The sequence below is a fragment of the Hemiscyllium ocellatum genome, chromosome 20 (assembly GCF_020745735.1).
Source record: "Hemiscyllium ocellatum isolate sHemOce1 chromosome 20, sHemOce1.pat.X.cur, whole genome shotgun sequence".
Classification (NCBI taxonomy): Eukaryota; Metazoa; Chordata; class Chondrichthyes; order Orectolobiformes; family Hemiscylliidae; genus Hemiscyllium; species Hemiscyllium ocellatum.
In genome coordinates, this window is record NC_083420.1 from 61,938,635 (window position 1) to 61,961,716 (window position 23,082).

At 39.6% G+C, this 23,082-nt stretch overlaps 1 protein-coding gene across 2 annotated transcripts in view; it reads left to right on the top strand.

Moving 5' to 3' along the window:
* znf598 (zinc finger protein 598) overlaps window positions 1–15,963 on the top strand; it is a 65,678-nt gene extending 49,715 nt beyond the window's left edge. The window contains exons 11-12 of one of the 2 annotated variants that reach the window (XM_060840927.1): window positions 11,522–11,657; window positions 12,294–15,963. In XM_060840927.1, the coding sequence (XP_060696910.1) occupies window positions 11,522–11,657; window positions 12,294–12,635 (478 nt within the window). In that variant the 3' untranslated portion in view covers window positions 12,636–15,963. Of the gene's footprint in view, window positions 1–11,521; window positions 11,658–11,953; window positions 12,066–12,293 lie in introns of those variants that run through there. The other variant, XM_060840929.1, reaches the window with a different exon arrangement.
* Window positions 15,964–23,082: the final 7,119 nt, after the last annotated feature.

Genomic DNA, 23,082 nt, shown 5'->3' on the forward strand with positions numbered 1-23,082 from the left:
AAATAACCAGAAAGTTAATTCCTGTTGCATGTGCGGATTTGTTCCACAAATTTTTGGCTCATGTTGGTTTTGGGGGGTTGTTGTGTTTATGTGGAGTGCAGTCTGACTTGTAAAAGTCTGATGAGACACAAAAATATTGGAACAATGGAAAAATGCTGCAAATCTTTTTCCACTTTTAAGCATTGCGGTGGTTTGACTGGTCAAGTATTTTATTTGCCACTTTACTAGAGATTATACAAATTACTGAGGTCCAGTAGACCAGTAATCCCTTGCTAACTGCCTATAGCAATAGACTTTTTGACTATTATTTAAAGCTAAGTAACTGTAATAATCTTGTGATCTTACCAATGTAGGAAACAGTCATTTCACTTAAAGGTCTATTTTGTTTGTAATCAGGTTTTTAGGTAATCTGATCTTAGAACTTGAACTGTATCAGAATTCGATCTTGCATGCATTTTGGTTGCCACTCCAGACCTGAATCCATTGATCTGTTTCCACGTTTTCTTCTTTTACCTTTTACATTCTAAGGTCCTATTCTTTTCTCTTCATACCTCGTTTCACTTCTCCACTCTCTGGTACTCTGTCCTCCCAATTGCATCTCTTTCCCAGCAGTACTCCTTGAACTTCCTGGTCTCTTGCTGCCAATCCATGGTTGAATCCCTGTGAGATGAGTCTATGTCTTTGTACCTGTCGACATGAAACACCGGTTTATTATGTGCAGCAGCTTATTATTGTGTCATTATTTCTTGTTGTCCTTCCTACCAGGCATGCCTGCTCATCTTGCTGACTTTGTCCCTCTCAAATTTACTATGCCACAGCAGTCTCCTCCATTAGATCAGTTCCCTTCTGATATGTATAAAATATTTGTTCAGTTTTGCACGAGGCCCTGCCTTCCATTAACTTGGTTAAGTACATGATCAATTTTGACATTGACAGAAATCTGGTTGAAGGTTGTTCATTTGCCTTCCTGGGATTGTCATGATGTGCCCTGCTTCCCACCAGGTCAGACTTTAGTCCAATCACCACTTCCTTTCAGCATTCATTTGATCACTCTTGTCACTTTCAAAATCATTATTTTCAATAAAAGTAAAATACCAATAACGATACTCTCACTGGTTTACCATAACTATTTCAAAGAACAGACCCATTATCCCACCAAGTCTGCGTCACATGCCTTTTTAAACTAAAAACCTTTTGCCTCTACTGCTGTTCCTGTTGTTCCCTTGGCGAAAGTGAGGACTGAAGATGCTGGAGATTCGAGTAGAGTGTGTGGTGATGAAAAAGCACAGTAGGTCAGGCAGCATCCGAGGAGCAGGAAAATTGACGTTTCAGGCAAAAGCCCTGCTATTCCCTGCCCATTCATGTATCTGTCAAGATACCTCTGTTGTTATATCTGCTTCTCCCAACATCCCTGGCAGCACATTGCGAGTACTTTGTTTTTTTAAAAAGAAACCTGCCTCTCTCATTTCCTTTAAACTCTTCCTCTTGTATCTTAAACCTATGTTCCCTAGTAACTGACCTTCCTACCATGGGCCGTGAAAACTAATTCTATCCATGCCTCTCATAAATTTACAAAATTATATCAAGTCTTCCCTCAGCTTCTGACGTTTAAATGAAAACAAACCAAGTTGTCCAACCTCTCTCCATAGCTAATACCTTCCAAACCAGGCAACATCTTGGAAAACTATTTCTGTACCCCCTCCAAAGCCTCTATATCCTACTGGTAGTGTGGTGCTCAAAACTGTACACAGTATTCCAAATATAGCCTAGTTAAAGATCTATGTAGCTGCAGCGCTATTTGCCAATTTTTATACTCAGTGCCCTGGCTGATGAAGGAAAACATACCATTTGCCTTTTTGACCACCTTATTCACTGTTGTTGCTATTATCAGGAAAGTATGGACCTACGTTCCTAGATACCTCTGTTGATGTTTTTAAAGGTTTTACAATTTACTGTTTAATTCCCTCCTACATTAGACCTTCCAAAGTGCATCACCTCACATTTGTCGAGATTAAATTCTATTTGTCCATCCAAGTCTCCAGCCTAATTATATCCTGCTTATCCTCTGGTAATCCTCCTCATTATCCCCAGTTCCCCCAATTTGTTTCACCTGCAAATTTACTGATCAGAGCACATACATTCTCCATCTATATGTAAAATATGTATATATGACAAACAATGGGGTCCCAGTACTGATCCTTGCGGGATAGCATTGGTCGCAGATCTCCGATTAGAAAAACACTCTTCCACCTCTCTTTTGTCTTCTATGATGAGGCCAATTCTGTATCTTAGCAGTTCACTGCACATCCCATGTGGCTCAGCTGTGTCAGCCTGCCCTGAGGGACCTTGTCACAGGTGCTGCTAAAGTCCATGTATACAATGCCCTGCCTTTACCGATCATCTATCTTACTTCCTCAGTAAAACTCAATCAAGTTTGTGGGATGCAATCTACCCCACAAAACCATGCTGCCTATCACTTATAAATCCATATTCTTCCAAATGTGAAGAAATCCTGTCCTAAAAATCATCATCTCTCATAATTTACCTACCGTTAAGGCTTACAGGCCTGCAATTTCCCAGATTGTTCTTGTTGCTCCTCTTATACAGACATTGGCTGTTATCCATTCCTCTGAGATTTCTCTTGTGACTACAGAGGATTTAGAAATTTCAAACAAACCCCCAGCAATTTCCTTCCTCAGTATTCTGGGATAGAACCTATCATTTTCTCGGGACTTGTTTACCTTAATGCTTTTCAAAATATCCAATGAGGCACTTTTTAAAAAATGTCAATGTCCTAAAATATCGACAGACCCCTCTCTGAACTTCATCTGTCCATCCATCCGTCTGTCTATCATGTCCTTCTCCTTTCGTGAATACCAATACAAAGTACTCATTAAGGCCTCCAACTTCACTCATAAATTCCCTCCTTTATTGTATATTATACAAGTTCCGCCCTTGTTCGTCTTACTAAAATGCAATACCGTACACTTTTTTCCAAAGTAAACTCCATCTACCAGTCTTAAGGCCATTGACCCAAGCAATCCATATGTCTTTGTAGGATAACCTTCACTCTCCTCTCCCATTTGGTGACATCCGCAAACCCAAGAACTGTGCCTCCTAAATTCTCATCTAAATCATTCATATAATAAAATTAAGTGAATCCAGTATCAATACCTGTGGAACACTCCTGGTCACAGGCCTCCAGTCCAAAAAGCAAACCTATTTGTCTCCTGCCTTTGATCCAATTTTGTATTTAATTGGCAAGCTCGCCCTGAAACCTGTGATCTAACTTTACTAATTTGTCAACCATGTCCTTGTCCAAGACTAAAGAATGTGTTCTGCTCTGCCCTCCTCAGTCATCTTGGTTACTTCCTCAGAAAACTTGTGAAACAGGATTTCCCTTGCATAAAACCATGCTGACTATCCCTAATCACTTCTTGCCTCTCCAAATTTATATAAATTCTTTCTTTCACAATCCCCCTCCCACCAACATCAGACTCTCAGTTGTATATTCATAATAGTTTTAAATGTGATCTGACCAGAGCCTTAAAAAGTCCCAGAAGTACATGCCTGCCTTTATATTCTAATCCTTTCGAAATGCGAACATTGCATTTGCCTTCCTAATTACCGACTCAAACTGCAAGCTACCCTTAAGAGAATCCTGCACCAGGGCTCCTAGGTCCCTTTGCACTTCAGATTTCTGCATTTCTTCCCCATTTAGAACATAATCAATGCCTCTATTATTATTGCAAAAGTGCATCACCTCACACTTTCCCACATTGGATTCCATCTGCACTTTTGTCCATCCTCCTAACCTATCTTTCTGCAATCTCTCCGCGTCCTCAATACTACCTGCCCCTCCACCTATCTTTGTATCATCTGCAAATATAGCCAGAATGCCTTCAGTTCGTTCTTCTATATCATAATGAATAAAATGAAAATCTGTGGCCTAACACTGTCCCTTTGCAGATGAGACTAAACAGGCGGTATCTTGGACAGTGACAAAAGTTACTGAAAGTGGGGTCACAGGTAAATAGGGAAAGTAAGGCGGCTTTTGGAACATAGACCTTTATCAGTCACTGAGTACAGAAGTTGGGAAGTTATGTTGCAGTTGTAATCTCCTACTTCCTGACCTTCTCCTTTTATATCCATTCTTATACACAACATTAGTCACTTCCAGTCATCTAGCAGCTTACCTGCAGTTTTAGATGTGCAAGAAATCCCATAATCTCCTTCCTAACTTTCCACAATATCCTGGCTATGCTAGATCAGGGCCTGGAGATCTATCCAACTTTATATTTTCAGCACCCTCATCACTTGCTCTTCTGTAATATGAACTATTTTCAAAACATCAATATTTATTTCCCAGAATCCTTCAGTCTCCATTTCTTTCTTCACAACAAAACTGAATACTTAACACCTCTTCTCTCTACTTGTTGTCTTGCTCTTAATGCACGTGAATCTCTCTGCATTATGTTGAACTTTATTTGTCAAGGCTATTTAATATCTTTCTTTGCCTTCCTGATTTCCTTAAGAATGCCCCTACACTTTTTACACTCTTGAAAGGATTCTTTTGAACCCAGTTGTCAGCATCTAATATGTGATTTTTTTTTTATTACTAGAAGCACAATATTTTTATTCATCCATTGTTCGCTAATCCTACCAGCTTTATTTTTCACTCTTAACAGGAACCTAATGACTCCGAACTGTCGTCATCATACTTTTGAAAGCCTCCCATCTATCAGAAGTCCCTTTAGCAATGAACAGTCTACTCCAATCAATTTTTGGAAGTTCGTGTCTCACCATTAAAGTTTGAAATTTTACATCACCAGGTTGTAGTCCAGCAGGCTTATTTGGAAGTGCAAGCTTTCGAAGTGCTCCGAAAGCTTGTACTTCCAAATAAGTCTGTTGGACTACAACCTAGTGTTGTATGATTTTAACTTTTGTCTACCCTATAATACCGGCCCCTCCACATCATTTAAAGTTTGTTTTATTCCAATTAAAAACTTTTAATTTTTTTCCATAACTATTTTAAAATAAATAGAATAATGATCAGTATACCTCATTATCACTTCAGTCACATGCCCTGTCTTATTACTCAAGAGAAGGTCAACTTTTGCTTTTCCTTCAGTAGGGACATTTTGCATAAAGAAAATTTCCTTGGAAAACATTGAACAAATTCATCACCATTTAAACCTTTCACACTAAGGTAGCCTGAATCAATGTTTGGAAAATCAAAATCATCTGGTATTACACCCTTATTAATTTTGCATATATCTGAGATCTCCATATATTTATTCTTCAATTTCCATCTGACTGTTATGGGGTGGGAGGGAAGTAGTGGGAATGGTCTGTAGTACAATCCCATCATGGTAATCATTCATTTTCTAATTTTGAGCCATATACTTTCACTGGATGATCTTTGAGAAATAACTTCTAGATGCAGTAGTAATGTTTCCCTTAATCAAAAGGCCACTCCCCCTCCTCTTCTACCTCTCCTCCTATCATTCCTTATCATCTGAAACCCAGAACATTGAGCTGCTAGTCCTGTCCATCCCTCTTCGAAAGTTTTTGTTCTAGCATTTATGTCCTAATCCCATTTTCCCAAACATGCCCTAAGTTCATCAGCCTTCCTTCTCCAACTTCTTATTAACTATGCTACACCCCTCCCCTTCCCACCCAGTAAAACAATTTGCAGTCTCTTTTAATAGAATTAGCAAAATCTTCCTACTAGGAAGATTTGGATATTTGACTCTTTTCAGTACAGGTGGCACCCATTCTTTTTGAACAGATTTTTCTGCCCCAGAAGAGATCACAATGATCTAAACCTGAATCCCTGAACATTACATCACCTTTTCAGTCATTGATTCATCTCCTTTATCTTTTTATTTTTACCCTCATTTGAGTTTGGCACTGGCTGTGAACTGGAGATTACTACTTAAGTTCTGTTTTTTTAATCTTAGACCTAACCTCTTGTATTCACAATGTAAAGCATTAATCTTTCCCTTACCCATGTAACTCCTACCGATGTATACAATAACTTCCAGTTTCACATACTTCCCCTTAACAATATACTTCAAATGTTTTGAGACGTCCTTAATCCTAGTACCAGGAAAGTCCTATATTCATGATTACTATCACAATCCGTGCCCTTGACAGGAGAGTTTTGTATAATCATTTTCCTTAGAAATATTGTTTTCTTATTATTACTTACCCAACCAGCTACCTCCTCCTTCCCACCTCCACCACAGAACCAAACCATCACCTGCCATCATCTATTTCTCCTATTGTGCTTCCTGCAGTATCCTACCCTGCAATAAACTATCCCATGAGTGGCTTAAGCTGCAGTTTACATTTCTTATTTCGTGTCTGGTGTTCACCACGTTGTTCAGCTCATGATTTTCTTGATTACATCCTCCCCTTGATGTTTACTGTAATCCGCATTAAAACCATGACACAATCCTCTGGCTATTCCATATTGTCTCTTTTAATGTCTGTTGTATGTATGCAGACTTAAAAGGATATAGCAGGTAATGTACATAGTCATATATTGCCTGATGTAACCTGTTTAAAAGGTGACCTCTCCTCCTCTTGTCCGCTCAAGTGCTCACTCTTCGGGCTAGAATGCAAAGGTTGTCCTATCTCTTACTTTAGAATATCTTCCTACACCCCTGTCCCTTCAACTCCCATCACAATGTTTCAGGTGATCATGGATTTCTTTGTCACTGCGATAAACTGCCTCTGGATGGGCAAAGTCAGCATGGTTTCGTCAAGGGGAGGTCATGCCTGACAAATCTGTGAGAACTCTTGGAGGAGGTATTGAGCAGGTTAGACAAAGGAGTGCCAATGGTTGTTATCTACTTGGACTTCCAGAAGGACTTTGAGAGAGTGCATCACAGAAGGTCGCTAAGTAAGATAAGAGCCCATGGTGTTAAAGGTAAGGTACTAGCCTGGATAGAAGACTGGTAGTCTGACAGAAAGCAGAGTGGGGATAAAAGGGTCCTTCTCAGGATGGCAGCCTGTGAGTTGGAGTGGAGATGCACGCTTCTGCCCAAACAAGTCCTTGCTGACCAAAATATCCATACACATTAATCCTATTTCCCTGCACTTGCCCCATATTCCTCTAAACCTTTCCTATCCATGTATTTGTCCAAATGCCTTTTAAATATGACTAACGTACCTGCCTTAACCACTTCCACAGGCAGCTCATTCCATCTGTGTACCACCCTCTCTCAGGTTCCCTTTTTATTTTTTCCCCTCTAACTTTAAACTGATGTCCTCTCGTCCTTGATTCCCCAACCCTGGGAAAAAGACTGAGTGCATTCACCCTATCCATGCCTCTCATGATCTTATATACCTCAATAAGGTCCCCCCTTAGTCTCCTACACAGGAAACTACAACTGTAACATAACTTCCCAACTTCTGTACTCAGTGCTTTGACTAATAAAGGTCTGTGTGCCAAAAGCTGCCTTCATTTCCCTACTTACCTGTGACCCCACATTCAGTAACTTTTGTCACTGTCTGTTTTAGTCTCATCTGCAAAAGGACGGTGTTAGGCCACAGATTTTCATTTTATTCATTATGATATAGAAGAATGAACTGAGGGTATTCTGGCTACATTTGCAGATGATACAAAGATAGGTTGAGGGGCAGGTAGTAGTGAGGACATGGAGAGGTTGCAGAAAGATAGGTTAGGAGGATGGACAAAAGTGGCAGATGGAATCCAACGTGGGAAAGTGTGAGGTGATGAATTTTTGCAGGAATAATAGAGGCATAGATTATTTTCTAAATGGGGAAGAAATGCAGAAATATGAAGTGCAAAGGGACCTAGGAGCCCTGGTGCAGGATTCTCTTAAGGGTAGCTTACAGTTTGAGTCGGTAATTAGGAAGGCAAATGCAATGTTCGCATTTCGAAAGGATTAGAATATAAAGGCAGGCATGTACTTCTGGGGCTTTAAGGCTCTGGTCAGATCACAATTAAAAATATTATAAGCAATTTTGGGCCCCGTACCTCAGGAAGGATGCACTGGCCCTGGAGTGTGTCCGGAGGAGGTTCATAAGAATGATGCCGGGAATGGAAGGCTTAACATATGAGGGACATTTGAGGACATTGGGTCTATACTTTGAGTTTAGAAAGTTGAGGGGAGGGTCTAATTGAAACTTGGAGAATATCGAAAGGCCTGGATAGAGTGGATGTTTGGAAGAGGTTTCCATTAGCAGAGAGAGATTAAGACCTGAGAGCATAGCCAAAGAGTAAAAGGAAGTTCCTTCAGAGTGAAGTTAAGGAGAAATGTCTTCAACCAGAGAATGGTGAATCTATGGAATTCTTTGCCACTGGAGGCTGTGGACGGGGTTGGGGTCGGGTGTGGGGTGGGGTCTCGCGCAGTGTACTTTTGCCTAGTCTCCTGAATGGGGAGCAGACTTCACAGAAAACTCCAAGCCCCAGAGGAAAGCAATTAAACGAATACTCAATTATCTGAATGAAATAGTGCCTGTCCATGTCGTTCGGATAATCAAGGTTCCTCTGTATATCCCTGTTTTCTCTACCTGTTTGTGTCTATCTAAATTCCTCTTAGAACATTTTTATTGTATCTGCTTCTACCACCTTTCTGCAGAGTGGTCCAGGCACCTTCCTTCGTACATCTCTGTTAAACTTCTCCCTCTCATTTTAAACCCCGCTTCCTAGTATTTGATATCTCTACCCTGGGAAAGAGACTCTAACTATCCACCCTATCCATGTCTGTCATAATTTTGTATACATTTATCAGATTGCCCCTCAGCCTATGCCAGTCTAGCAAAAATAATTCAAGTTTGTCTAACTTCTTCTCAAAGCTAATACACTTCAGTCCCGGCAACATCCTTGTCAACCTCTTTCTTTTGCACCCTCTCCAAAGTCTCCACATCCTTCCTATAAAGTGGCGATCAGAACTGTACACACTGCTCCAAAAGTAGCCGAACTGAGGTTTAATACAGCTGCAAAATGACTTGCCAACTTTTATACTTGGTGCCCCAGTCAATGAAGGCAGGCATGCTGCATGCTGCCTTTATCACCATTTCCACTTGTATTGTCACTTTCACAGAGCTGTGGACTTCCACCCCAAGATCTCTCTGTATATCAATGCTCTGAAGGGTCTTGTCATTTACTGTATACCCTAAGGTACTACCATCTTCTACATTTGACCAACTGACCTAATACCTTCTGGTATGATTCAGTCTCGGTTTATCTATAGAATAGAAGCACTTCATATAATTCCTACAGTGCAGAACGAGGCCATTTGGCCCAACGAGTTTGCACTAATGCTCCAAAGAGCATTCCAACTAGATCCAGGCCCCAACCCCACAACCCTGCATTTACCATGGCCAGTTCATGCTGGAATGCAGGGAATCAGGAAGGTTAATGGAATGTTAACCCTTCAAGAATTGCAAAGTGTGCTGGAAAAGTACAGCAGATCAGGCAAAAGTCCTTCGTCAGAATGAGATTATTCCAAGAGGGTTGGAGTATGAGTAGAGAAGTATTTACAGCAACCATACAAAGTGCGACCACCTTGCGTACCAAGAGAAAAAGGTATTGCAGGCAGCTCAGAGAATAATCTCTAGTTCAGAGGGATGGTCTTCAGAGCAAAGGCTAAACAGGTTGGGTCTCTACTCATTGAAGTTTAGAGAAATGAGAGGTTATCTTATTGAAGCTTGTAAGATTCTCTTAAGGGGCTTAACAGTAATTGCTGAGAGGGTGTTCCCCTCATGAGACAGTCTTGAACCAGAGGACATAGTCTCAAAATTAAGGGGTGCCAATTTAAGACTGAGTTGAGGAAGAAGTTCTTCTGAGAGTTGTCTTTGAATCTCTTTGCCACAGAAAGTCGTGGGGGCAGCGTCGTATATATTTAAAGCTGAGCTAAATTGATTCGTGATCAGTAGGGAAATTGAGGATTATGAAAAAATGCAGGAAAGTGGATGTGTGGAGTATCTGATCAGCCATGATCCTGATGAATGGTGAAGCAGGCTCGAGGAGTAGAAAAGCCTACTCCAGTTCCTACTTTTTATAGTCGTGTTACTGGTTCAGGTAGTAAATTCATTGCTCAATATAGAACTGAGCTAGTGATTTTTGAGAAGATTTGTGGCTCAGGTTGATAAGTATGTAAGTTAACTTGGCCTGGAAAATTTGTTTTCAGACGTTTCATCACCATACTAGGTAACCTCTTCAGTGACAGTCTCTGGTGAAGCGCTGGTATGTCCATGTCATGTAAACATGTCAATTTAGATCCTATCTACCTCCCTTTGGGGAAAAAAACCCAGAAATTACATCATCCATTTTAAGAAATTAAGACCTCTAAATAGGGGGGTTGGGACGTACTACCAGTGCTCCACTGGAGACTTTCACTGAAGATGTTACTAGTATGGTGACAAAATGTCTGAAAATAAATATTCCAGCTCAGTGAGCTAACTTGTGTACTTACAGAACTGAGCTATTACAGATTTTCTTGGTTTAATCTGTTGTTTCTGTTGGAATGTGAGCAGATCTGATGGAGATTATTTACATCTAGTTTTTATTTGCTAACACGACACTCACCTAGAAATGTGTGGCATTTTGGAGTAGAATTGGAATTAGCTGTGATGCTTTCCACTGTTGAATGGTTTATCTACGCATTGGTTCTGAATATCTGTGGACTTCATGTCAGAAAGAAAAGTTGGGCATGAAATACATCAGCTTCTGGCATCCAAAATCCTGAATTCAAGTACAAATTGATGTTTTGTAAGTGTATTTATTTTCTGACTTTATTAGTGAAACAGATTTATATCATTTAGGAACACGTTCTGAAGATCTGAGACTGGATGTTGAATGTTTAAAATAGATATCATCCTAATTTACTGGTGTTGCAGTATTTCCAGGGTGCTTCAGAGCTACTTAGTGGTACATTATTATTGCAAGCCATGCAAGTGGACTTATGTGCATTTTATAAATGTTTTGTGTGTATTCTTGTACTAAATACAAAACATTTTCCTAGTTTTTCACATCTATTAGATAACAGAATTTGTGATGTTTTTCCATTGTTTAATCACCAATACCTTTTGGATTAATCTGAGTTAATTTGTAATCCCAATTCAAAGACTTGTTCTATAGGTAGAAGGAATTAAAGTAGAAAATCATTTGCATTAATGCTTACGACTTATGTGGCTTCCACCCATAATAGTGTACTGTATGCACTAATTTGATGTACAGTCAGTTCTGAAATAACATAATAGTTCCAATCTTGTGCGAGCATGAAAATCGTGCCATAGCGGCCCCATTCAAACTAATGGGGCCAGATCATATAGCCAGTACAGGTAAGGAAAGCTCATCTTCTGCAATAACGATCTAAATTCTCCAGTCGGGTTAAAGCTAACTCACGTTATAGCAGAAACAACTTTATCTAATGTTTTGGGTGTGATCACTGGCAAGCACAGGACTGAAAAGATGAGACTAGAAGTGACTTTTCTGTTTGATCTGTTTTCACAAAATAGTTCTTAATTTGTTTCAATATAGATCATCAAATGTTTATCTCCTTCCTGAGAACTTTAAGCAGAGGAATGTTGAACTAATTCAATCAATAAATACGATTTTGCACAATGATGAAACAAAATTCAACAAATTCAAAACACAGTCTGGACAATTCAGACAGGTAAGCGGTATCAGCAAAAGGGAGATGATGATGGAGGAGGGCATACTGTCTTTTCAAATGTCTTTCTGTTCATGAAAGGTGTGGCGGCATAAAATGTTTTCCTTAATTTTTTTATTGTTTCATAAGAATAGATTGTAACACATGTTTTGAGTCAAATAGTGGGAATTAACTAAAGTTATTTTTAAAAATTTTCATTTTTTATAGCTATCAGGTGTAACTTGTTTTATGCTCAAGTTACTTTAGTATCTTAAATGTTCCTTTTTCCTTGGCTTTTTTTTCATATCATGGATATTCAGATTGAGCAATGGATGAGACTTCTAATTGTGAATCCTGAATTGCACAGAAGACTTCCCATATCAACTGAGATGAAAGCAAATCAAAAGTGATGCTTCCTGACATAATATTTCAAAGGTGCTTTTGCACCAATGTAATTACTATTCTTATAATAGGAACCTGGTAGAAGTTTCATGGCTTTTGTGTTGTTGTACTTTACCTTCTTTAAGTCTGCACCAAAACAGTTGCTTGCTTCAGTCTCAGTTTGATAATTATTTGATTCCTGTGGACTGTTCTTAAATTATTCAGCATCAGGTGAACTGTGTTTACTTTCATTTTTACATCGCTGTCTTGCGTTCCCAGGGTCGGATTTCTGCTGCAGACTATTATAGGAGTTGCAGAGAACTTCTGGGAGAAAATTTCTTGAAAATATTCAATGAACTGTTGGTTTTGCTGCCGGATACAGCCAAGCAGCAGGAACTTCTTTCTGCTCATAAGGACTTAAGAGAGAAGCAAGGTTCAAACAAATCAAAAAAGAACAAGAAAAATGCATGGCAAACCACCATGAATTCTGATTTTGACTACCAGGTGTGTCCCACATGTCAACAAGTGCTGACTCAGAAAGACTTTGCCACCCACAAGGCTTCACATTTTGAGGATGATGAGTTTCCCACTCTCCAGTCTGTGAGCCGAATCATCAGTTAATAATCAAGCCGAATACTCAAGATCCAAGGGAAAACCTATTTGACCATATAGAGTAATGGTGCATGTAGATGATGTTGCTGTTTACAGGCATGCATTGCTTTAAAGGGAAACATAGGAGAAATGTAGTATAGTATGTAGCTGAGAGGAAGGAAGCGATGTGTGTTTTAGGGAAGTATTATTACAGTATCTAAACCTGCTGCTATACTGTAGAAAGAAAAAGGTGATGTCATTTCACATTATTGAATGTTTTTGAAACTACTTTCTACATTTTGCAAACATCAGTGCTGAAGGAGGGACTGGGCAAAATATGTCCTTTGTTCCTTTTGCATTTGAAATTAGCTTTTGAAGCATCAAAACTTTGCAAATGTTTTGCATTAACAAAATTGGACGTCAAAACAAAGTGAATGTAATTGAAATTGACCCTATAATTAATGTAAAATATAACATTGCAAGTACTTTGATTTGCACGCAGCATGCTGCAGTATCTTTTCCTACTCCTGTAATGATTGCTGAGTTTCCCAATTGACAGTCCAATTTAAAATCTGGAGTAAAATACAAAGGTTTAGAAGTTAGAGTTAAATGCAGGAAATTGCTTTGCTATAATCCAATTTTCCTAGTTTAAATTGGTCGCTAACAAGCTGCCCTACAGAATGACTATTTCTCTATATTTAAATAGCAGGTCGTGCCACCAAAGTAATGAATTAATTTTGGTTCCATTATTGTAAGCTGCATTGTGAAATGGCAATAATATTTAGGCTCGTGGGCCTTTTAAAACTTCATGTCTTTTGTTGTGAAGTTCAATGAGCTAAAAATAGTAGTGACTATGTTGATGAGAACTGTTGTGAGACAATAATATAAACATGTCAGTGTGGCTCTCATCTTATTTATTAAGTGCTATGAAATGAAGCCTTGCCATTTTGGCTTCAGAAAATTATTCTGAATAAGTGACGCAGACAGTGTCATTCTGAAAACCTTTCTGATGTTATGGTAAGGAATTTTTTTTTTGCAACTTAATTTGATTGTTGTGTGTATTGTTACACGAAGAGTTCGATCAAGATGGCACTTATTCATTGTCACCTAAAAGATTTTAGTGCAGTGGTTGATTTTAAATGAAAATTTAAGGCGGCACGTGTCTCTTTATGTCCACGTCTGCTAGCAGTCACTTCATTGTCACTTTTTTTCTATTTCTATATCCCATTCATACTCCATGAACATCACCTGGCCTTCTCTATTTGGTTACTGTTCATAATTGACAACAGGCTGTTGTGGTAGGGCACGTCACTGCATAGTTCAATACATTTCTCCTCTCACTGTCTCTTGTCGACTCCTCTTGTAACTACTTCTGAAATAATTAGAAGCTAGATTGTTTCTCTTATTCTGTTGCAGTCCTGTGACCCATTATGGTGTCCCTACTGTTGGCTTGACTAGGATCAGTTTAGCCAGAACATAGTGGTGTGACTTTCTTGGTCTAAATGCTAGTTGCACTCTCTGGAAACTCACTGACTCATCATTTGAGTTTTTCAATAGCTTTTAAACAAACTCATTCACAGCCTACTTGGTTAGGCAGTTTCTAACATGGTAGCTCTACCCAACTAACCATGACAGAATTATCCTTGTATTTCAGTGATCAATATTTCACTCTGGTTGGATGAGTAGATGTTTATTTGGTAGCTTATTGGCTAGTTTACGCACCATATTCTTTATTGATCTTACCACTGAATAACCATGATAGACAGTGATTTGTTTTGTTTTAATTCTTTGACCAGGAGTACACATATTCAACATAGTTTGAAAAGGGTTATGTATGCTGCATAATGTGGTGCTTAATGGTTTTAAATTTGGGGCTACCTAAGAATTCTGTATTCTATTTCTTTAAAAAAAAGTTGGAATATGAAATGAGCAGTTAACAACTTGCATAATGAGAATGGGGACAGTATGTGAAATATTTCTCATGCTGATCTTGCACATTCATTGGGTGATCTTTGTTTTGAAGCATTTAACCGCAGTTGGTATTCTGGTAAAGTAACCTGAGCCTGTGTATTTGAGTTGTAACCACTTCAATTGTGATCGGAGTCACTGAATGGCCCAGTAATAAAATGGCATCACATTAAGTCACAATAACTAACAATCATCACTGATTATTGCTTATTCTGATATTCTGTTTGCATTTGGATTAAGCACCAATGTGGTGCTGAAATTAATTGAATGTCCAAGTTAATGGAATAATTTAAAGAACTAAACATGTGTGAATATTCATTAATATTAGCATAACTTTGGGTTCAGAGTTGATAGATGTTGTCTTGAACAAATACTGTTTGAGCATTAAACTTGGAGGTCCAGTTTTCTTTTTGTTTTTGAAATACTAAAGTAAATAAATAGACTAAATAAAAGGCTTAAATGCATAAATGTAAATTTAAAAGTTTAGAATGTATGTGATGAAAGGGGGTATAAATGAAATTGAGTGCAGATAACCACATTGCATTTTCAATCTGGGCTGCAGTAGTATTAATGTTGAGACATATCTAGGCAATTTCTCGAGCTTAGAGTTGTGATTCTGTAGGCAACTGATAACATTTAAAGATATACAGTATCTGAGCAATTTGTTTATTTTTGGTGCAAAGTATCAACATGCTTTCTGAGCTTTCACAAACTAACCTAATTAGCTTTCTGTTCAGTAGTCAATTTGAATTAATTGTACTTTTTTAAAAGAAAAAATTAGCCTCCAAGCTAAGATGATATGCGGGATGTACTCTGCATTGTTAGTTTAATCGACTTGAACCATGTTACGCTCCAGTTATTGGAACATGGAGTACCTGTACATTTTATTGCATTTGGTTCTACATTTGTACCTGTATCACTGAAATATTTATACCCTTACAATTCCTGCATTCAGTGAATGTTTGGCTGAGCACTAATAAGAGTAAGTTTGTCTCAAAAGAACCATATACAGTATGTCCTGGAATCTTTGAAGGGTGCCAATAAAAAAAATTATGCAGTAAAGAGTTTGATCAAAGCTGCATTTTTACACTTCTGTTTCCAACATTATAAGGACAATATTCACAAACAAAACCAATTTGGTACATGCTATTTATAATCACTCAGTGCAACTTGCATTTATTATAGAATATTTAATGTAGAAAAGTTTCCCAGTGCTGTTCTGTTCTTACTGTGATGTGTGATTTAGATGTGTTTTGTTACTTCCCATCAAACTTCTTTTAATGTGAAATGCCAGTGATTGAACAATCTGTTCCCTAATGACTTAAACCCAAAGATTTGTATGCATTCCGTTGGTGGTGTCGTGTCATCTGTAATGTTTTCTATACTCATCATAAAAGCTACATAACCTCTAGTCTGTATCTGAAAATGCGTTGAGTTCCAATAGTCAAGGTTCTATTATCATAATGACTTTTGAGAGCTGTCTTTTATAGTCATTGATCCACTGCGTAAAAGGTTCAGAAGGACCACATGCTCTTTTGCATATTGTCGTATAAACTTCTAGATGAAGGTCCTATTATTAAGGGCATGCAACTTTTCTAGAAGATCGAAGGGGAGCAACGATAGTACGCTAGGATTTGCAAAAGGTATTCATAAGATCCTGGACCTCTGTTTCAGCAAAAAAACTATTTTATATTAATGTCTTGAAGGAAGAAGCCTCCAGTAAATAAAAGTTGCTGACAATGTAAGGTTAGAATGCAAACTGAGGGGTGTAGGCTACAAAGAATCACAGGCTATGTGAGTAGGCAAAAAAAGGTGAAAAACATAACATGCAGAAGTGAGATTTTTCATTTTGGTCATAATGTTAAAATTAAATTTTTTAAGGAATGTGAATACTTAAACGTTGTTCTAGTCATAGAAATTTAGACCGCTGAAAATGGACACTTGCCCCTCAAGTCTGCACTGGTCAAAAAAAAGTTGCTATTCTAATCCATCTTCCAGCACGTGGCATCCTGAGTGCAGACCTGAATATCAGTAAAATATTTAGGGTTTCTGCCTCTCCTACCGTTACAAGTAAAATGTTCCAGATTTCCAGTACCCTTGACTCTCAATTTTCTATCTGCAAATCATGTCTCCCCTCAGTCAAGGGCAAAACCACAGTGTCTGCAATCCAGCTTTACAACTGAAACACTCCAGCTCCGTAATATCCTGGTAAATCTCCTCTGAACCTTTTCCAGTGTGTGTCTCCTCTAAAATTAGGATTCTGAAACAGCAATGCTTTTTAGCTATGGTTGAACCAACATTTTATGCAGATAGGGGTTGATTTGTTCAGTTGACAAAAATGCGAGTTGAATTCCTGCACTGGCTGAGGTTACCCTGAAGTACCCCAACCTTTTATCTGAGGCATGGTGATCCTTAGGAGCAATTCACAATCAGTCATCTGTTTAAGAGGGCAGCCCAGTGATCCTTTATGACTGCGGTGTTTTACTTACAATTCTAACATTTCCTTGCTGTTGAACACACTGTCTTGGCTAATGACACATAATTGGTATTTGCTTTTTTAAATAATTGGTCTATCTTAAAGGATTGGTGGGAATGAACACTAAGATCCTTGTGATCCTCAGTGTTTCCCAGGGCCACGTTCATCATGTAATCATGAGAGCTGATGCACTGAGGCTGGGCAATCATCTGGATTGAATTCCACTTGCCACTGATCAGCCTGACTGTATTCAGGGCAGCATGGTGGCACAGTGGTTAGCACTGCTGCCTCTCAGTGCCAGGGACGCAGGCTCAATTCCCACTTTGGATGGCTATCTGTGTGGAGTTTACATATTCTCCCCTTGTCTGTGTGGGTTTCCTCCAGGTGCTCAGGTTTCCTCCCACCATCATAAAAGTTAGGTGAATTTGGCCATGCTAAATTGCCCATAGTGTTGGGTGCATTAGTCAGGGGTAAATATAGGATGGGGAAGTAGGTCTGGGTGGGTTGCTGTTCGGAAGGTTGGTGTGGACTTGTTGGGCCAATTGGCCCGTTTCCACACTTAGGTAATCTAATCCTCTGTTGTGCTGTCCTTTTATCCTACTTAAGATCAGACTAGCCTTTATGCTCTTCATTGTTCTATTTCCCATGTGCTAATCCAAAAGCCGCTTAAGCGTCTCTGACTCTACTACCACTGCCAGCAGTGCATACCACACACCCATCACTCTTGCAAATAACCTATCTCTGGCATCTCGCCCAAAGCTTTCTTCAATTACCTTAAAATTATGTCCCCTCATGATAGACATTTCCACCCTAGGAAAAGGTCTCTCGTTATCCACTCTATGCCTCTTGCCTCTATCAAGACCCCTCAAGACTCTCATCCTTCTTCGCTCTAAAGAGAAAAGTGTTAACTCCCTCAACCTTTCTTCACAAGACATGGCCTCCAGTCCAGGCAGCATCCTGCTAAATCTCCTCTGCATCTTCTCAAACTTTCATATCCTTCCTATAATTAGGTGACCAGAAATGAACAAATATTCCAAATATGGTTTGAACCGGAGCTCTATAGAGCTGCAGCACAACCTCTCAGCTCTTCAAAACAATCCTCCTGCTAATGAAAGCCAACATACCATACACCTTAACAATCCAACCAACATGGGAGGCAACTTTGATGGATTTATGGACATGGATTCTAAGATCCCGTTCTTCCACACGTCAAGAATCCTGCCTTTACCTCTGTATTCTGCATTCAAATTTGACCTTTCAAAGTTTCTGACTTCACACTGTTCCATGTTGAACTCCATCTGCCATTTACCAGCCCAGTTTTGCATCCTGTCAATGTCCCATTACAACCTACAACAGTCCTCCACATTATCTGTAATTTCTCCAAACTTCGTGTCATTGGCAACCTTACAAACCCACCTTCCACTTTCTCATCCAAGTCATTTATAAAAATCACAAAGAGCAGAGGTCCCAGAACCAATCCCTGTAGAACACCACTGTTCACAGTGATCCAAGCTGAATACTTTCAATCTACTGCTATCCTTTGTCTTAAACTCAATCCCCCTGTTAATGAAAGTCAATACACCATATGTCTTCAGGTTTCCCTGTATCCCATGCTGCCTCACTTTATGAATGAGCCTACCATGGGGAACCTCGTCAAATGCCTTGCTAAAATCCATGAACACCACATTCACTGCTCTACCTTCATCAACGTGTTTTGTCACATCCTCAAATAATTCAGCAAGGTTTGTGAGGCTTGACCTGTCCATGCAAAGCCATGATGACTATCTCTAATCAGATTATTGTTTTCCAACTAATCATAAATCCTGTCTTTCAGAATCCTCCAATACTTTGCCCACTACCGATGTCAGACTGACTGGTCTGTAATTCCCTTTATTGAACATGGGAATAATATGCCACCATTTTCCCCCTGCCCCCCCCAAAAAAAAATCTGGTGCTATTCCAGTGGACAGTGACGATGCAAAGATCATTGCCAAAAGTGCAGCAATCTCTTAGTTCATTTCCTGTAGTAACCTAGGGTATATGCTGTCAGTCTTGTTGACCCTGTATTTCAAGTAGGTCACTTGGAATGTCTAGAACATACACTTTATCTCCTGAGGCATACCACCATCTTGGAGAAATATTTAAGCATTCTGGCTCTGTTCTCTGTTCTCAGTTATTAACACATCATCCAGATAAATGGTAACTTGAATGAACCTTATAAAATCTTACTCCGTCATCTGGGAAATGGCACAAACTGATACCACAAACGGCAGAACAGTTTCTTGGTACAAGCTCTTATGATTATTAATTGTAGCATAGTTCTGAAAATCGTTTTCTAACTGCCATTGCACTAAGCCTATGTCCAGCTATGTCTTCTCCACCCCCACCCCCCCCCCCCCAAAAAAGCCAGTTTTGTGTATAAGTGCTCTATTTGTGGGGTTGTGTATTTATCCAAGTGCAAGAAACAGTTCACTTTGTTTTGTTATGAAGATATGGGTGTACTGTATCTTTTAAGAAAATTAAAAGCTAGCTGAATGACCTGACAGCACCAAGTATTCTGAATAAGATACAATGTAACATGTGGTCCAGCTACTGGGGTAGCTGGTTGCCTAGAGACAAAAACAGATACAAATTAGGCTAATCAGTTTAAATCATACCCGAAATAATTACCACATTCCAATCCAGTTGAATTTAGTATACTGACTATCTTAAAAGCCAATAACACAATCTGATGTTTAAGGTGTATAAGACTGGGGAAAATTGAACAGTTGGGAGGAGAACTGCCATGCCACCAGCATGTAGAGATGCCTGAAAAATGGCTCTCTTAAAGGTACCTTGATTGATCCTTTACCTGTGAAACCGAAATCCCTAAGGAAAAAAGACAAGACTTGAAGAGAAGATTTGACATCTAACTAGTTTTATAAACACCTGAAATCATGGTAAATCTCAATTGGCGGTGGGGTTCAGATTAGTATTATGGAAGGAAAAGTAAAAGATAGTTAATTATTCTGTTATACTTTAAGAAATAAAGTTGTTACTTTAGTTAGTTCTTGGCACCTCACATTTTCACAGATTACTGCACCGGATAAATCATTTCGATATTGCGGGTTTAAATTAAGCAGGAGGGTTTATCCTGTGTCATAAGTCTGAAATCCTCCCAAAGGCAAAAATATCATGTTGGCTTCGCAATTGCTACTTCCAGTGGGAACTATCCTGCAAACAATACTGGTTTGATCATTCATTCACTTTCAAGCCTCCTGATTTTTGCCTCTACTTTTGCATGCAAGGCAAATGGCACTGGGTGGGTCTTGTCTAGTCATGGTTTGCTTCCTGGTCAACATGGAAGGTGGCCTTGGTCTTGGCCTTGGCCTCTGATCGTCCCTAGACCTCCTGGAAAAGCCTCCGGGTATTTAATTAGGCAGCCATTTCTAATCAAAAAGTGTTGAGCTAATCAAATTGAATCTTTTGCAACCAATTTCACCGTCAAGCTTGGGCCCAAACCTTTTACAATAATCAGTAGTAACTGAACCAGCTACTTTTCACAAAAGATCAGAACTGAAATCGTATCATTAATCTGTAAAGATTCACCTATGTAGGTTCTCAGCCCTGCTGAGGTTTCACACAAACGTATGGGTTGGAGTAGAGTTTGATTCTGCAATCATTAATACAGCTGTGCTGGTATCGACAGCCATTGGAACTGGGTGACCATTTAACTAGACATTTATTTTGATTGTTTAGCAGCATCCAAATAACTGTTTCAAATCAGCTGTTGGTGAAATTTGCAGGATGTGCGTGCTCCTGGATACCAGCCAGTGAGTTCTCTTACTCAAGTCAGGCGTAGTGGGACTCCTTTGCTATAACAAGTCTGCATCCTGGCAGCAACTACAATGGCTTGCTGGCCCAGGGATCCTTGACTAAATTTAAACAGCTTGGCTTTGGTTTGAGGTTTTGCTATGGGCTTTTCGAGGGTCCCTCTGTTCAGACTATGGTCTGAGTGAGGTTATACAATTATCTTCAGTCAAGTGGTGCTCAGTCAGCCTGACATAAATTCCTTTGGCATACCCTGTAACCCATAAGCTTCACTTACTGCAAAGTCACTTGTAGTATCTGTTTGCAGTCCAGTTGGGTTGTAACTTGAAGGTGCTTTTGCGTGGTCACATCATTAATCACACATACCAAACAGTGTCTCAGCACTTCACTTAAGGTTAAACCAAAATCACATGCCTCTGCCAGTCATCTTAACCTCAAGATACCCGATTTGGGTTCTCTGGTTCTCAAACTATCGCATAAAACCGATGTCATCTCAGAATTAGAGGTGGCTTGGGATCATGATATTCCTTAGCTAAATCTGTCAACTCTTGATGGGATTTAATATCTGTTGTCTCTCGGAAAGTTAGGCACCTAATAACCAGGAAACAGAGTTCTCTGCAGTCCTGATTAAAGGCTCTGACCTGAAAGGTCGACGACTCTTCTCTGCTATTGCTTGACCTGCTATTTTTCTTCCAGCTCAACTCTTTGTCCACACCTAATAATCAAAAAAAAACCTGAGGGTCTGCGTGCGCAAACAAATTGCACATTGTTCTTCGCCTGGGAAAAAAAATGCTTACCCCAATTCAAAGGCAACACTTGCAGTGAATCTCTTCAGGGATGATTTTTCCTCTTGTCGCCACTGACATAACTCCATGAAGGCTACTATCCTGTCACCAAGTCACCCTCTATTTAGATGCGCATAGTAAAAGACACAAATGGCACAGAGCAGGCTCATGGAGAGAACAGAATCTTTAATACACACTACTGAATCTCCACTGGTCCTGTTTTTCAGCACTTGTCTCATAACTTTGAATGTTATGATATTCAACTAGGCAAACCTTCATCCCCATCCGTCTATGGCACTCTTTGCTACCTTCTCCCCAGCCCAACCCCCCCTCCTACTGGAAGAACACTAGCTTTCGGAGCGACGTTCCTTCATCAGGTGATAGTGGAGGGCTCAATTCTAACACACAGAATTTATAGCAAAAATTTACAGTGTGATGTAACTGAAATTATACTTAGAAAAATTGATTGTCTGTTAAGCCTTTCATCTGTTACAATACAGTGATAGTTCCACTTCTTTCATGTGTAAATCACAAAACCTTTTTTAAAAAAAAAGTTGCATTCCTGAGTTAGCTGTTAACAATGGTGATAGCTAGACAATATGTTGAAGGTGTTGGCCCCCTGTGTTCTCTGTCTATGCCATGATGTTTAGATTGTTTCTAATTTAATAAGTGAGATAACGGAGTTGTATATAAATTCATGCAGTTTATGAGCTCAGAGTTCTACATGAATACATGCAGTTTTTGAGCAAAGTACAATGTAACCCTGCAAGTACAAATTCACCTCACAAAATATATGGGTGTGTGTGTGTGTGTGACTGGAGTGGGGGTTGTGAGTGTGAGAAAGTGTGTGTAATGAGTGCAGAGTGTCTTAAGTCTGTGAGGGGGTGCGTGTGGGAGTCTGTGTGTCTGTAAGGGTGTGTTGGTGTCTGTGTGCGCTTTTGTGTGTATAGGAGTGTGTGTGTGTAGGAATATATGTGCATGTGTGTAGTGCAATGGCGGTCACCTGTAATGTGACATGAACCCAAGGTTCCAGTTGAGGTCCTCCCTATGGGTACCGAACTTAGCTATCAGCCTCTGCTCGGCCACTTTTCTCCGCTGCCTGTCCCGAAGTCCACCTTGGAGGATGGTCATCTGAAGGTCCGAGGCTGAATGTCCTAGACCACTGAAGTGTTCCCCAACTGGGAGGGAACCCTCCTGTCTGTTGATTGTTGTGCGGTGCCCATACATCCATTATCATAGCCTTTGCTCGGTTTACCCAATGTACCATGCCTCCGGACATCCTTGCCTGCAACGTACAAGATAGACAACGTTCACTCTATCCATGCCTCTCGTGATCTTATACACCACTATAAGGTCTACCCTCAGTCCCCTATGTTTGAAAGAAAAAGTCCTAACTTGGCCAATCTCTCCCTATAACCCATACCATTGAGTCCAGGCA